The 16,637-nt window shown below is 36.6% G+C and overlaps 1 protein-coding gene across 1 annotated transcript; it reads right to left on the bottom strand.

Moving 5' to 3' along the window:
* Nucleotides 1-1,016: 1,016 nt before the first annotated feature.
* LOC311296357 (uncharacterized protein) lies at nucleotides 1,017-12,802 on the bottom strand. The gene is made up of 3 exons (XM_084418060.1): nucleotides 12,697-12,802; nucleotides 9,590-10,163; nucleotides 1,017-1,979 (listed from the first exon to the last, which is right to left on the bottom strand). Exons 2-3 carry the CDS (start codon nucleotides 10,108-10,110, stop codon nucleotides 1,964-1,966), a joined length of 537 nt encoding a protein of 178 aa, XP_084274186.1. The 5' UTR covers nucleotides 10,111-10,163; nucleotides 12,697-12,802; the 3' UTR covers nucleotides 1,017-1,963.
* Between the last annotated feature and the right edge of the window lie 3,835 nt (nucleotides 12,803-16,637).

Here is a 16,637-nt window from a genome sequence, read left to right as displayed (position 1 = left end):
ATGTTTACTAATACCAAACTTTATGGTTTTGTTGACAGAAGACGCTAGAGCGGCCATTCCCAAACTGTGGTCCGTGGAAAGGCAAAATAAAATACAAAATAATATTTTTTTACCCTCATTTTACCATGAAATTCCCATAAAAACAATAAAAAGTAAAAAGAATACAGTACCAGTCAAAAGTTTGGAAACGTTACTATTTTTAATGTTTTTGAAAGAAGTCTCTTATGCTCATCAAGCCTGCAGTTAAAAAAAAAAAAAAAAAAAAAAAACAGTAATATTATGAAATATTATTACATTTTAAAATAATGGTTCTCTTTTTTAATATACTTTAAAATGTAATTTATTTTTGTGATGCAAAGCTGAATTTTCATCAGCAAGTACTCCAGTCTCTGGTGTCTTATGATCCTTCAGAAATCATTCTAATATGCTGATTTATGATCAATGTTGGAAACAGTTGTGCTGCTTAATATTTTTTTTTATAACCTGAGATACTTTTTTCAGGATTATTTGATGAATAAAAAGTTAAAAAGAACTGTATTTATTTAGAATAGAAATCTTTTGTAACAATATGCACTACCGTTCAAAAGTTTGGGAACAATAACTATTTTTTTTAAAGAAATTAGTACTTTAATTCAACAAGGATGCGTTAAATTGATAAAAGGTGATGGTAACGATTTATATTGTTAGAAATGTTTTTATTTTGAATAAATGCTGTTTTTATGAATAAATGCTGTTAACGTTTTACTCATCAATGAATCCTGAAAAAAGTATTCCAAAAAAATATATTAAACAGCACAACTGTTTCCATCATTGATAATAACTGAGTATCAAATCATCATATTAGAATGATTTCTGAAGGATCATAAGACACCAAAGACTGGAGTACTTGCTGATGAAAATTCAGCTTTGCATCACAAAAATAAAGTACATTTTAAAATTTATTAAAAAAGAGAACCATTATTTTAAATTGTAATAATATTTCATAATATTACTGTTTTTTTTTTTTTTTTAACTGCAGGCTTGATGAGCATAAGAGACTTCTTTCAAAAACATTAAAAATAGTAACGTTTCCAAACTTTTGACTGGTACTGTATGTATAAAAACAACAGCAGAAATAAAAGCAAATAAAGAAAAAAGACATTTCATCTGCATAATTAATTCATGACGCAATATTGTCACCATTGTTGAGTTTCATATGTTGATTGCTGGTGTGTGTGTGTGCGTGCGTGCGTGCGCGTGTAAAAAAACAAACAAACAATAGTTCAAAACATTTAGTGCACAATGTGTGTTTATAATCTTTCGGACATCACTGGATCTAATGCTGCAGGCTCACAGTGTAGAGATGGAGAAATGAAGCCTCATAAAGGCTCAGATACTGTTCCCAGAACAGATTTAAAGCTTCAAGAGTGTTGTAAACAGTAAACAGTAAAAAATAAAGCAGCTAAAAGCTACACATAAGAAATATACATATACTTCTTCATATTACTTGTATGACTGGGTATTGAACGCGCAATTGAATACATTTTAATGAATGAAAATCATTAATTAATCAAGATAAGGTGTGGGACTAAAATGTGAATAAGGACATTGTGTGATGTGATCATCTGGTTATTAAATCTGCTTATGAGACTTGGCTGTGACAGTGCTTGTGTGACTGTGGGAACGACAGAAAGGTGATGAAGAAGTTTGGAGTGATTTGTATTGAGAAATAAGAGCTGTTTGTCAGTGTTTTGGGCGATTGGGTCTATTTCTCCACTTTTACAGTTCTTCCCGTCTGGACAATCTTTCACACGGTACAGAGGAGGCCGGTGTACAAAGAAACTGCAATGCCAAAGTGTCCAGATGTGGGACACGTGTTCCTGTATTTTCCAGTATTCTAGTGGATCTCCGGCTCTTTGAATGTTCGTATCTCTCGACTTCTTCTACAGCGTCGGCTGTGGCATTTAAGCTTTGTTTGCTCTGGTCAAACACGAGCCAAACTTTCCACCCAAGAAATGTGAAGAGAAAAGAGTTTGAATGGAAGTCACTGTACATGTACATCGACTGAATATATATATCACACTCCAAGCATCTCACCTTCTGAATTAAGATATTACATATAATAATGAAATGAATTGAGGAAAACAAATTGTGATATGTCATTTTTTTCTTTTCCTTTAAAACACCATACATACATTGGAAGTTGTAGAAATGTTCTCAAACAGGGAGGTCTTTCTTTTTCCTGGCTGATGCGACTTACTATATAGTAGATAGTAAATATATACTGTAAGTAAATAGTGAATGTTGAGCTTTTGTAAAAACATAAAAGTCACCCTTTCACCAAACGCCAACACCAACCCCGATCCCCCACCCTATCCCCAATACCATGTGGATATGATCACCTGTGTACTAGATACTCAATACTGCATTTACATTAAAAATTAAATAAAGATAGATGTTATAAATTATGTATTCAACAGTAAAAATGCAAATTAATAAATAAAATGGACATAAATTGATGTGAATCATGGAAATGTGGGACACATAGGCTCTGATGTGTACAATTCAACTCTATCACAAACAGTTTTATGTTAATATCCATCACACGAGTATATGGTGATGATGAGGTTGAGGAGAACGAATTAGTCAAACTGCAGGAAACCTGGGAATAAAAGAAGGTCATAACTAAATGTCATTATTGCTAACAAGTCTGTCACAAAGAAAACAATGTTTCAGTCTCATATTATTACAATGTTCAGAAAGCATTGCTAGCCAACAATGTGCCACAGGGGCCTTTGGTAACAAACACGGCAAAATTCTCAGTGTTAAAGAGGTCATGACATGAGGATTCACATTCGCTTTGGTCTTTTGACTTATAAGAGGTCATTGCACTATAAACACATATCACAAGTTTCAGACCTGAAACAAGCATCCTAACTGAACAGCATTTGTTGAAACCAAGCTGCCAAAATGACTTGTTTTCCACTTCCGCTCATATTTTATATCACACTGCGACAGATATCTACATCTGACCGCCTCCACAACAACACTTTAAAGCTTATTTGACCTGATCAGTTCAGTCGGCCCACAGCGGCAGTGAGGGAACGAGAGAATGTTGAAGTCAAGCGCTGAGAGGTTTTCAGATCACGTCAGGCTTCAACACTTTAAACACTTTTCCACAGGACTCACATGTGTTTGATTAGGGTTGGAGATGAACTGTGAAGGATCAGCAAAAGAAAAAGAAGCAATTTTGTGTTTAGTTTACTCCCCCCTGCTGTACCGAACCATTACTTCAATAACGAGGTACGTACCGAACCGTCATGTGTGTGTACTGTTACACCCCTACAATTTATTAATTAAAAAGTAAAAATGTAAGTGAATAAATCACTATTAAATCTGGCAGGGTGGTTACGCTGGGAATGCTGCTGGATTCAGGATTTCTTCTTTGCTCAAATTGACCGACATCAAAGCCAACAAACCAGGCGTGAACCTCCTCCATTTTGTTGCCATGGTGAGTGTCGTGATGATGTCACAAGAGCCTCACTTTCATTACGCCACTTCAAATGAGAGGAAACTACCAGATGATGTCATTATGATGGGATGGAATCAGAATTCTAGATCAAATTCAGCATGAGTGATTTTTCTTCTCACTACAGGAGTCTGTGAAGAAGGATAAAGACTTGCTGATGTTTCTCAGCCGCTTGAGTCACGTCGCTCCAGCTTCAAGATCAGGAGACAAACATCTTTGATCGATTGCTCCTGTCTGCCTCGCTGCCTGCTGTGAGTGTGTTTGCCTCGGTGCTGTAAGCTCCGTCTTAGCCTCGTATTTCTTTGTTTTGAACCATCATTTACTACAATTTGTAGTTGTTTATACTAAATACAGCTTACCCAACATCTCAGATTGACATCGCTAGCTTCCGTTACTACTAACACAACACGCTAATTCGCTACTGCTAGCCTGTTAACGCGCCACCCGTGCGCTCAGCTGTTTTATTTATTTATTTTTTCTCTCGCGCGCTCGCGCCTTTGAGTTCATAAAAGCTCAGGTAAGTAATAATCAGTCAACAAACACGGTGAGTAATGTCTTGTCCTGTTATTGTCACCTGCACTTCATGTCACATGTTTAGCATAGACTTCTCTGTTGGCAATGTAGGATTTATATGTGATAAATGTAAGGAGACAGTTAGGCTGACAGAGAAGATTTCAGAATTAGAGACACGCATCCAAACTTTAATTGAGGATAGTAAGAGTGCTAGAGCTTTAGATACTATTTTGGATGCGCCTAGCATAGTGAACTCTTTACATGATTCGGTTCCAGCTGAAGTAGTGCCTGAGCAGCCGGGCAAATGGGTGACAGTGAGGGATCGCTCTAGTCGCGGATCTAAAAACCACTCTTCCGTTCCGATTACCATAACAAATCGATTTGCCCCGCTCAGTGAAACACCCACTGAGAATTCTGTTGATTGTGCCCTAGTAATTGGTGATTCGATCACACGGAACGTGAAAATAGAGACACCAGCGAACATAGTCACATGTTTGCCGGGAGCCAGAGCGCCTGACATCAAAGCAAATTTAAAAGTGCTGGCTAATGCTAATCGTAAATTCTCTAAGATCATTATTCATGTCGGCACTAATGATGTTCGACTCCGCCAGTCGGAGATCACCAAAATTAATATTAAAGAGGTGTGTGAACTTGCAAGTACGATGTCAGGCACTGTAATTTGCTCTGGCCCCCTTCCTGTTCGCAGGAGTGATGAGATAGTTAGTAGATTGTGTTCACTGAATCGCTGGCTGTCTGAGTGGTGTCCGTGTAATAATATAGAATTCATAGACAATTGGAAAAGTTTTTGGGGCAAACCTGACCTGTTGAAAAGAGATGGTATTCACCCCTCCTGGGATGGTGCTGCTCTTCTATCTAGTAATATGGCTCATAGTCTTAGAGCTCAAACATGACAAATTGGGCACCAGGTCAGGAAGCAGACAGACTGGCTAAACCAACCGTCTGCTAGCGGCCTCGCGTCACCCAGGTCAGATAAATCCCATCACATAGAGCCTCTTTCACCTAGCTATCATCATATAGAGACTGTGTCTGTTCCCCGATTTTGGAAATCCAAAAAATGTTTAAACCTATCTAAGGTTAAAAATTTAATTGATGTTCAACAAATAAAAAACAGCTATAATACAGATGAGCAAATGCTAAAGCTTGGGTTGCTGAATATTCGATCGCTTACTTCAAAAGCACTCATTGTTAATGATATGATTTCAGATAATAACCTAGATGTGCTGTGTTTGACAGAAACCTGGCTAAAACCAAGCGATTACATTACTTTAAATGAGTCCACCCCGCAAGATTACTGTTATAAACATGAACCCCGTCTGAAACGCAAAGGGGGTGGTGTTGCTGTAATTTATAGTAATATTTTCAAAACCACTAAGAAATCAAGTTTCGAATATAATTCTTTTGAAGTGTTAGTGCTTAATGTAAAAATATATAGTAAAAATGATAAATCACGTTTGAGATGTGTGCTGGCTACTGTATACAGGCCACCAGGGCACCATACAGACTTTATCAAAGAATTTGCGGACTTTCTATCAGAGTTAGTACTGGCTGCAGATAAAGTACTAATTGTTGGTGATTTTAATATACACATCGATAATGAAAAAGATGCATTGGGTTTGGCATTTAAAGACATTGTAAACTCAATTGGAGTTAGACAACACGTGTCAGGACCTACTCATCGTCGTAATCATACTCTAGATCTAATATTATCACACGGAATAGATGTTGATGCCGTTGAAATTCTGCAGCAGAGCGATGACATCTCAGATCATTATCTAGTCTCGTGTAAATTACATTTAGCCAAGGCTGCAAAGCCGACTCCGTGTTACAAATATGTTAGACCTATCACTTCTGCTACTAAAGATTGCTTTATTAATAATCTTCCTGATCAGTTTCATCATCTCAGCATCTCAGATAGCTTAGAAAAACTTGATATTGCAACAGAAACTTTTAACTCTCTCTTTTCCAGCACTTTAGACACAGTTGCTCCTTTGCGCTTAAAGAAGATTAAAGAAAATAATCCAACGCCGTGGTACAACGAGCACACTCAGGCCCTTAAGAGAGCAGCCAGAAAAATGGAGCGCAACTGGAAGAAAACAAAACTAGAGGTATTTCGCATTTCATGGAAAGAGAGCTCGATTGCTTACAGAGAGGCTTTAAAAGCTGCTAGATCTGCTTATTTTTCAAACCTATTAGAAGAAAATAAACATAATCCTAGGTATTTATTTGAAACAGTGGCTAAACTAACGAAAAAGAAAGCTTCAAACACAGAAGTTTCCAAGCAGCACAGCAGTAATGACTTTATGAACTTCTTCACTTATAAGATTGATAATATCAGGGACAAAATTATAACTATGCAACCGTCTACTACAGTATCGCATCAGGCAGTGCATTGTAGTCTCCCTGAGGAAATATTTGATTCATTCATTGCTATAGGAGAGGAAGAATTTACTAAACTCGTTAAATCATCTAAATCTACAACATGTATGCTAGACCCTATACCGACTAAGCTACTGAAAGAGATGCTTCCAGAGGTCATAGATCCTCTTCTTAATATCATTAATTCCTCTTTGTCTCTAGGATACGTACCAAAAAACTTTAAGCTGGCTTTGATTAAACCGCTTGTTAAAAAAATGCAACTTGATCCTTCAGAATTAGTCAATTACAGGCCGATCTCGAATCTACCCTTTCTGTCAAAGATACTAGAAAAGGCAGTATCTTCACAACTATGTTCCTTTCTAGAAAGAAATGATATCTGCGAGGATTTTCAGTCCGGATTTAGACCATACCATAGTACCGAGACTGCTCTCGTTAGACTAACAAATGATTTGCTCTTATCATCCGATCGTGGTTGTGTCTCTCTATTAGTGTTACTCGATCTTAGTGCTGCGTTTGACACCATTGACCACAACATTCTTTTAAATAGACTAGAAAACTATGTTGGCATTAGTGGAATTGCACTAGCATGGTTTAAATCATACTTATCTGACCGTTATCAGTTTGTAGCAGTAAATGAAGAGATGTCTTATCAATCACAAGTTCAGTATGGCGTACCACAAGGCTCAGTACTAGGACCGCTGCTGTTCACTCTGTACATGCTACCCTTAGGAGATATCATTAGGAAACATGGCATTAGCTTTCACTGTTATGCCGACGATACTCAGCTCTATATTTCTTCAAAACCTAACGAAACTTACCAATTCACTAAATTAACAGAATGCATAGCTGATATAAAAAACTGGATGACTCGTAATTTCCTACTTCTAAATTCTGAAAAAACAGAGATTCTAATTATTGGACAAAAAACTTCCTCACGTAATAACCTAGAATACTGTCTAACACTTGATGGCTGCTCTGTTAAGTCTTCGTCGTCGGTTAGGAACCTGGGTGTGCTCTTTGATACCAATCTTTCATTTGAAAGTCACGTGTCTAGTATCTGTAAAACCGCATTTTTCCATCTTAAAAATATATCTAAATTACGTCATATGCTCTCATTGACAAATGCGGAACAATTAGTCCATGCGTTCATGACCTCAAGGCTAGATTATTGTAATGCTCTACTGGGTGGTTGCCCTGCACGCTTAATAAACAAACTACAGCTGGTTCAAAACGCAGCAGCTCGAGTTCTTACCAGAACCAGGAAGTATGACCATATTAGCCCGGTTCTGTCAAAACTGTACTGGCTCCCTATTAAACATCGCATCAATTTTAAAATATTGCTGATTACTTACAAAGCACTAAATGGTTTAGCTCCGCAGTACTTGAGCGAGCTCTTAACGCATTATACTCCTTCACGTCTATTGCGATCTCAAAATTCCGGCCAGTTGATAATACCTAGAATATCTAAATCGACTGCTGGCGGTAGATCCTTTTCCTATTTAGCACCAAAACTTTGGAACAGTCTTCCTACCATTGTCCGGGAAGCAGACACACTCTGTCAGTTCAAATCTAGATTAAAGACACATCTCTTTGACATAGCGTTCACATAATACATTATAGACTTCTATAATTCAATATTAGGCTGCATAGATTAGGTCAGCTGGAACCGGGAACACTTCCCATAAATCCTGATGTACTTGTTACATCATGAGAAGAATGGCATCTACGCTAATTTTAGTGTCTTTGTTTATCCCAAGGTTTTCCCGCAGCCTGCCGGATCCAGGCCGTTTCCAGATCTGATGAAGGACCTTCGCCTGGACCCGATGACAACGCAGTGCTGAAGGGCCAACTAGTCTCTCCCTATGGAGGATCCCTTTCCCACTCTACAGATAACGCGTCGTCGGGAAAACTCAATTTGCGTATCTACCCCGAATTGATAAAATAAAATAAAATTCTGAATCAAAACTATAAGGAAACACCAGTAATTTGTTTAGGTTTGGTTTGTAGGGAATTCCAAACCTGCACACATATATTCAAACGCACATAACTATAGAACCCGTTCTTAATGCGCATCTGAACGCCATCAGCGTTTCTCACAGGTTCGCGTTTAAAGTCTGTGTAGAGAGAATGGTGTCGTCTTGGCGGCCCTAATTTAAAAACAAATGATCGTTGCGACGGAAGCGAATCAATCAAAACTAACTTTAGCTGGAAAATAACTTTATTAAAGAACCGCTATAAAGCCAAAACAATCTTACGTTATATTATACATTTATCTCTGTGAAGCTGCTTTGAGACAATCTACATTGTTAAAAGCGCTATATAAATGAAAATGACTTGACTTGACTTGACTATTTTGCATTTATATTTTTTGTATATATTTTATAGTTTTCACATGATTTGATATAATTGTATTGATTAGTTTGTTAAATTCACATACTTTATCTGTTTGATTATTGTCTTATATTTAATATAGTATATCTTAAGTTTAAACCATAACCGCATGCTGTCCACTCAGGTGGACATCTGAAGATCTCTTTAAAAAAAAAAAAAAAATATCAATTCTTGTTTTTCATGCCCTAAGAGCAATAAAAACACATAGGAAAAAAATCCTGACTGAGGTTATAATTCATGCATGAAAGGGTTAAAATGACTCATATCATGAAATAAGACTTTAATCATATCACCCACCTATAATCGTGTTAAATAATCATGATTTCAATATTGAGCAAAATAATCGTGATTGTGATTTTTGTAATCAAGCAGCCCTAGTAATACAATTAGAAACATTCTATAAACCCTCTGCACACAAAAGTATCATTTCTAAATTATAATTACAAACAGAGCATTAAATCTATGTATTAAAGTAAAATAATGTAAAATTAAATGTAAATTTATTAACGGTGAATTAGTCAATTCATTGTTATAATATGACTTTCAATGTTGTTTCTTTTTGTCAGTTATATATATAATTTTCTATATTTTTTGTATTATATATACAGTTTTATATATCATATATACTTTTTTTTTTTTTTTTTTTTTTTTTTTTTGGAGTAAGAATCATAACTACTAGCCTATTTTTTGGTCTGTATGCGTGTTATTAACAGTTTTTAGAGGTGATGGCCAATATAATATCTTGACTGCCCAGACAGCCCTGAACTTCATGATACTCACACAGGGTCAGAGATCACAGCATCACTGAATTTAAGGGGCTCAGGCATGGAGTTGTTACTCTTCATAGACACACAGCTGAATCCTGGAGATGGTCCATCACTGAATTTAGGGGGCTCAGGCATGGAGTTGTTACTCTTCATGGACACACAGCTGGATCCTGGAGATGGTCCATCACTGAATTTAGGGGGCTCAGGCATGGAGTTGTTACTCTTCATGGACACACAGCTGGATCCTGGAGATGGTCCATCACTGAATTTAGGGGGCTCAGGCATGGAGTTGTTACTCTTCATGGACACACAGCTGGATCCTGGAGATGGTCCATCACTGAATTTAGGGGGCTCAGGCATGGAGTTGTTACTCTTCATGGACACACAGCTGGATCCTGGAGATGGTCCATCACTGAATTTAGGGGGCTCAGGCATGGAGATGTTACTCTTCATGGACACACAGCTGGTTACTGGAGATGCTGCTCTCTGGGTGTGAACATACGCCGCCTCCTCTCTCTCCTCACACACACTCATTTTAAATGTACGTTTCTCCTCTTCCTCCTTGATGTGAGACTTTATGTAAAGGCCTGTATGTGGACACAGAGGACATGCACAAAACACAATTAAATTTTTACTTGTTTTATTTAAATGGCATTAAATTCATTTTAACTTAACGTCAACAGTTTTTTTCCAGTTAATAGTGTTTGTTTGTAGAGCAACATGTCGGCCACACTTTCAAACACAGCAGCCTCGTTAAACACTGGATTCACCTTCACTTTAATGACACTGCTGAACTCTTACAGGTGTTTTTCACAGTCGTGTTTTTCGTCTCGCATTAAGCAAATATGATGTTATTGTTATGTGTTTATCCTGCGACCACAGTTTCTTTCCCCAGTCTTACTGCGTCACTGAACACACATTACAATATTATAACAAAATAATTAAATCACTGATTCTTGAGAGTCAGGACAAAACACGTTTTAAAAAACTTTTTAAAAAAATACACACTATATCAATTAGAGTTATATGTTTCTGCAGAGAAAGGTCTTAGCTATTTAACCACGTAAAGGAACAGGTTCTAAATAAAAACACATTTTTAACAAATAAACATGTTTCCCTTCAGAACTGGATTTGTGTCAACTCCGTCAGACACACTAAAAAGTATACAATTTTAATTCTTCAAATCAAACAAGAATCTAAAGTTCTGAAGTATATTGTAATAGTGTTTAGTTACTCTGATATGTAAAAAAAAATACAATATATAAACTTAAATTGTGATTTCACACTCTTCTGAAAACTCAGATTTCTAAATATTTGCATTTTCAAACTTTGATTTTAATTTCAATATTGTAAAAACAAATTCCTTAAATAAATAAAACATAAGAGGATGTAGATCAGATGGTCCTTTATTACAAAAACAACATAAACTGAAGGAAGAATATTTTTTTCCCCAAAAAAATTTACAAAAACATACGAAGATCTGACGGTGTTGATGAAAAACTGACGGTGTTGACGGAAAAACTGACGGTGTTGACAAAAAATGTTTGAATGTTTTACCTCAGATTTGTGAAATGTTCACCTGTTTTTCATGATATGTTCTGACAATAAAGAGTAGTTTAAAACCACAATTAACACTCTGTTTTCTACATCTTTCACTTAGGAGCAAAAATCTGCCTTTAAACTTTAAAGAAATAAAGATTTGACATTTATCGTGATAATTATCGATATCGACTGATATTAAAAAAAATTATCGGGATATTTTTTTTGGGCCATATCGCCCAGCCCTACACTGGCTTCTCATTTCTCTATCTCTGTCTCTACATATATAAATATATTAAAGTGCTGGCAAAGTTACACGTTACACAATAATAAGCAGACCACTGCCTGCCCGTTCTCTACAAGTCAGATGCGTACGGTTAAATAATGTAATGCATGCTATGTATGTGCATTTATGTGTAAATAAAACCCTGAAATAACAGTTTAACCCTTCACTATATTCACAAATAATATTATATTCGCACATTAAGAGGTTATTGGTGGATTTGTCAACTCCGTCAGCTTACAGGTCAACTCCGTCAGACATAGAACCTGATGGAGTTGACGTCTGACGGAGTTGACGTAAGGGCATGTATTTTCCTGCCAAAACATGTATTGTACACTGCAGCTAGGTAGTTTATCCTCAGTTGCTAGATGTCCCAATAACCTCACTAAAATGCTTAAATTCAATCCACTATGGTTTAAAAAAAAGTATCTTAACAGAAAGATGGTATTGACATGGTGCAGCTGTGACCATAGGAATATTGACATTGTTTGTCTAAAATATAAAAAAATGTAAAATGTACCAGAGAATGTGTGGTAGTGCTGCATTCACCACAGGCAGGGAGATGAAAAGGGGTCCTCAGGGATATAGCTGACCATGCTATTTCCTGATTTAAAGAGCTTTATGAAAAAATCTGACGGAGTTGACAGAAACTGAGGACACAACTTTAATAGGCAGATTTTTATAGAAAATATTGTTTGATGTTCACTCCATGCATTGTTTTTTTATATTTATACCCCTTATTTTTTATTTGATATATATGTTTTCATAATTGTAGAGCTTTTTAAAAGTTTTTTTGGGATGGTTAATATTGTGACCTCTTGCTGAGGACAAGTGCAATAACATGGACCTTCTAACCACAGACCATACATTTAAACAAATTTTCCCCAAAAAGATAAAAAGGGTTATTCTAAAAATCAAATAGGTATATAGAATTCCTTTAGATTTAAGTTTGTAAGTATGTCAATCATGATGAATTTCTTAATTTTTGCTATAAATTAGACTTTTCTATGTGGGACATGTTTTGTCCCGACTCTCAAGAATCAGTGAAATACATATTTAAAGTCAACCGAAGATTTCAAAATTAAAATAATAATCTCATGTTAAAGGAAAAAGTAAGTGCAAGTTTAACCATTTTCGGCCATTTTATGAGTGTTACAGTTGACGTGTCGTGAAGTAGGCCTAGATAACGAAAGTAACTTTCAACTTTATCATGTATTCGAGTTTTAGTTCGGCATAAGGTCTGTTTAGACGCAAATATTCTATCGATATTACAGCTATGAAAAGTTTAATGAACTTACTGTCATATGTGAAGCGATTGCTGATTTTCTATCTTCCGAAATGACGTCTTTACAGTCCATCGACAGATTTCGATTTCACTGTGAGACAGGTAAATGTCACAGGTAAACATCCAGCAGCTCCTCCTCGAATGGACTATTTTCACACTTCCGGGTTTGAAACGAGGAAATAAATTACAGCAGGGCCATATAAATGCGAGACCATACACAAACAAAAATGCTACAATTTAGAATTTTGCAAACTATTTACCAAACTACTAGCTACTATTTAACATTCTGTTGATTAAGTAACTTTGCAACTCCATATCAGTCATTAGAGTAGACAGTCTGCTTAATATCTGCTAACACTTTATTGTGATGGTCCTCCAACATACATTCTACTGAATAGGCTATAAATGGGGAATAAAAAAATAGAATGGAATAAATAAATAAATAAACTCTTTTAAATAAATAAGAGTCAAAGAGTCTCTAATTATAGCGTCTTCTGTCAACAAAACCATAAAGTTTGGTATTAGTAAACGTGCATTTGAAATGGTTCATGTAAAAATTGTAAACCTTCATGTATGGATGTAATATATTGTGGTGGGAGGAGCAACAGATCGACACAGTGGGTGCCACCAGAGACATAACATAAAATGTAACACATTTGGACATTAAAAAGTCCAAAGAAGGGGAATAAAGTGTCCATGTTTCCAAAATAAATCAAGTTGTCAATGACGTCCAGCTCCTCCTCTCTGGACGTCTAATGGGGTGGTGCAGAAATGACGTAATTTTTTAGGCCAAAACGCTTCTCAAAGTCAAGGGTTTTTTAAATGGGATTTTGGTTAAATGGCTGAAATAAGGTCAGTGGTGAACACAAGCTCAAGACACTTTCACGTTTTGTTCTACGACCTAAAATACATCACTATTACCCCACTCCTGAGATTTATATTAAGCTGTTATGTGTCTTGTTGCTAACAAGTGGCTAAATGTGACTGTACTGTCGAGGAGATTAAACGTCATCACGCTGAACAGGTAAACTCAGTAGCCTTATAGCCTGCATTGAGCAAGTTAATTTACTGCTGCCTTTTGTGCCTATTAATGCCACCATACATTTAAAGAGAACTTTATAAAGAAACAAACATTAAAAAGAAATGATTTGAAGACTCTAACGTTCAAGACGTGATGGCGACATTTATCAAAATGTATTAAAAATATTACGTGTAATAAGTACGTCTGAACTAAGTACGTCGCCTTACAAGATGCAGGCCCTGTCTGGTCAGGACTATGAAGAATGACAGAGATGCTTTTTCTTTGCACTGCATGTCTTCTGTACATTGGTTTCAAAAAGTGGTGGGGACATCATGAGGAAAAGTGTCCTTCTATTTCATTTAACTGAATAAACCTGTGTGGTATTTTTGATTTCTTAAGGTTGTAATGGTGGTGCAGTCATTTAACTTCTTACACATCGAGGAGGATATGGAAGCCCATTTTTAACATATAAGGAAAAGAACATGCTCTGGTAAGTCATAATTATGACACAGAAAGTTTTTTTTTTTTTACATACTTACATACTTATGAGATGAAAAGTTTAAATTATTCCTTAAAATGTAAAAATTATGGCTTAAAAGTGAAAATTATGACATTAAAGGGATAGTTCACCCAAAAATGAAAATTAGCCCATGCTCACCCTCAAGCCATCCTAGATGAATATGACATCATGTGTATAAGACATCGTCTTCTTTCAAATGAATACAATCAGAGTTATATAAAAACAAATGTTTCAAGCTTTATAATGGCAGTGAATCAAAGTGCATCTATCCATCATAAAAGTGCATCTATCCATCATAAAAGTGCATCTATCCATCATAAAAGTGCTCCAGGGGGTTAATAAAGGCCTTCTGAAGTGAAGCCATGCGTTCGTTTAAGAAAAATACCCATATTTAAATTTTTATCGACTAAAATAACTAGCTTCCGGCAGACGGTCTAGTAAATCGATGCGTTATGTCTATATGTCTATGTCTATCTAGTAAATGTCTGCTGGAAACAAGTTACATTTGTCAAAAGTACCATTTAATTCATAAGGTGCTAAAAAACTTGCCTCAATAGAGTACTTTTAAACTGCACAATAACCAACCTTCACAGATATAATGTTCTGTCCTGCATTTCTCCTTTTTTTTAACAATGTGCCATTTATTCCAGTCAAAATGATATATGTCTTGACGTTGGAGCTTGACGTCAAACAAACATTGGTTCTGACCAATGGATGACCAATGGATGAGTTGGAGTCCAGCGTCTTCTTGATGTCGCATTGACGTACTGTGTCTTCTGTGGACATACAGGCATCAACAATGGTGTCAATCAACAAAATATTCAAATTAACAGATCAACTCTCTGAACATCACAAAACAAGCTACTAAAAACAACAGCAGAAATAAAAGCAAATAAAGAAAAAGACATTTCATCTGCATAATTTATTCATGTCGCAATATTGTGGCATGAAGCTTTTTTATAATTGTCACCATTGTTGAGTTTCATATGTTGATTGCTGATGTGTGTGTGTGTGTGTGTGTGTGTGTCTAAAAAAAACAATAGTTCAAAACATTTAGTGCACAATGTGTTTATAATCTTTCAGACATCACTGGATCTAATGCTGCAGGGTCACAGTGTAGAGATGGAGAAATGAAGCCTCATAAAGGCTTAGATACTGTTCCCAGAGCAGATTTAAAGGTGGACTAAGTAACTTTATTTATCTTAACCGAACAGCTTCGAAGTAATTGGAATGGTTATATGACTGTTTTCGGGTTGAATGGTGGTCTTCTCGCACCCCTCGAGCGCCTGTGAGACGAAAAACCACCCTTGCAACTTTGGGCCGGCGGGCCGCAACATCAGGAAGTATCGCGTGATATCAGGTCTCGCGATGTAACAAACTGCTTTACGGCACTGCACACATATACTATATAAACATTGATATGCTAGCCTTCTGTGTATTATACATACCTCAGTGGACATGGCTCCGTGCGTTCGCCGGGTTCTTTGAAAACAAATGCACATGACCAGCGGGAGAAGATGGGACGAGCCAACGAGTTTTGACGACAGTGTTGTCAAATATCTATTCCGAAGCTGTAGGGGGAGCTCTATAGAGAAACCCGCGAGCAAAAATCGAAAAAACAGCGAAGAAATCGGAAAGCTTCACGAGTGTTGTAAACTAGAGATGCGCGGATGGGCTATTATTTCATCCGCAACCGCATCACAAAACTCAACATCTGTCCGCCATCCATCCGCACCAACGTTTTTGACCAATTTTCAAAACCGCACCCGCCCGCCATCCGCTGATTGGTGTATACATAATATTTTTCATTTGTTTGGTTCAACCGCCCGCCACCCGCCCGAATTTAATTCAAATATTATTTTTCGTCATGTCATCCGCCCGATCCGCGGTTTATCCGCGGAGTCCGCGGCTGTAACCGCCAACCGTGCATCTCTATTGTAAACAGTAAACAGGCCCATCTGGTGCTAAGTACAAAAATAAAGCATAAGATACACATATATTTCTTCATATTACTTGTATGACTGGGTATTGAAAATGAAATTGAATACATTTTAATTAATGAAAATCATTAATTAATCATTTTTATTAATCATTAAATTAATATTTTGACGGACAAGATAAGGTGTGGGACTAAAATGTGAATCCGGACATTGTGTGATGTGATCATCTGGTTATTAAATCTGCTTATGAGACTTGGCAGTGACAGTGCTTGTGTGACTGTGGGAACGACAGAAAGGTGATGAAGAAGTTTGGAGTGATTTGTATTGAGAAATAAGAGCTGTTTGTCAGTGTTTTGGGCGATTGGGTCTATTTCTCCTCTTTTACAGTTCTTCCCCTGTCTGGACAATCTTTCACACGGTACAGAGGAGGCCGGTGTACAAAAAAACTGCAATGCCAAAGTGTCCAGATGTGG

This window comes from Rutilus rutilus (assembly GCF_951802725.1).
Source record: "Rutilus rutilus genome assembly, chromosome: 1".
NCBI classification, from domain to species: domain Eukaryota; kingdom Metazoa; phylum Chordata; class Actinopteri; order Cypriniformes; family Leuciscidae; genus Rutilus; species Rutilus rutilus.
This window is presented reverse-complemented; position numbering and strand designations above follow the sequence as displayed.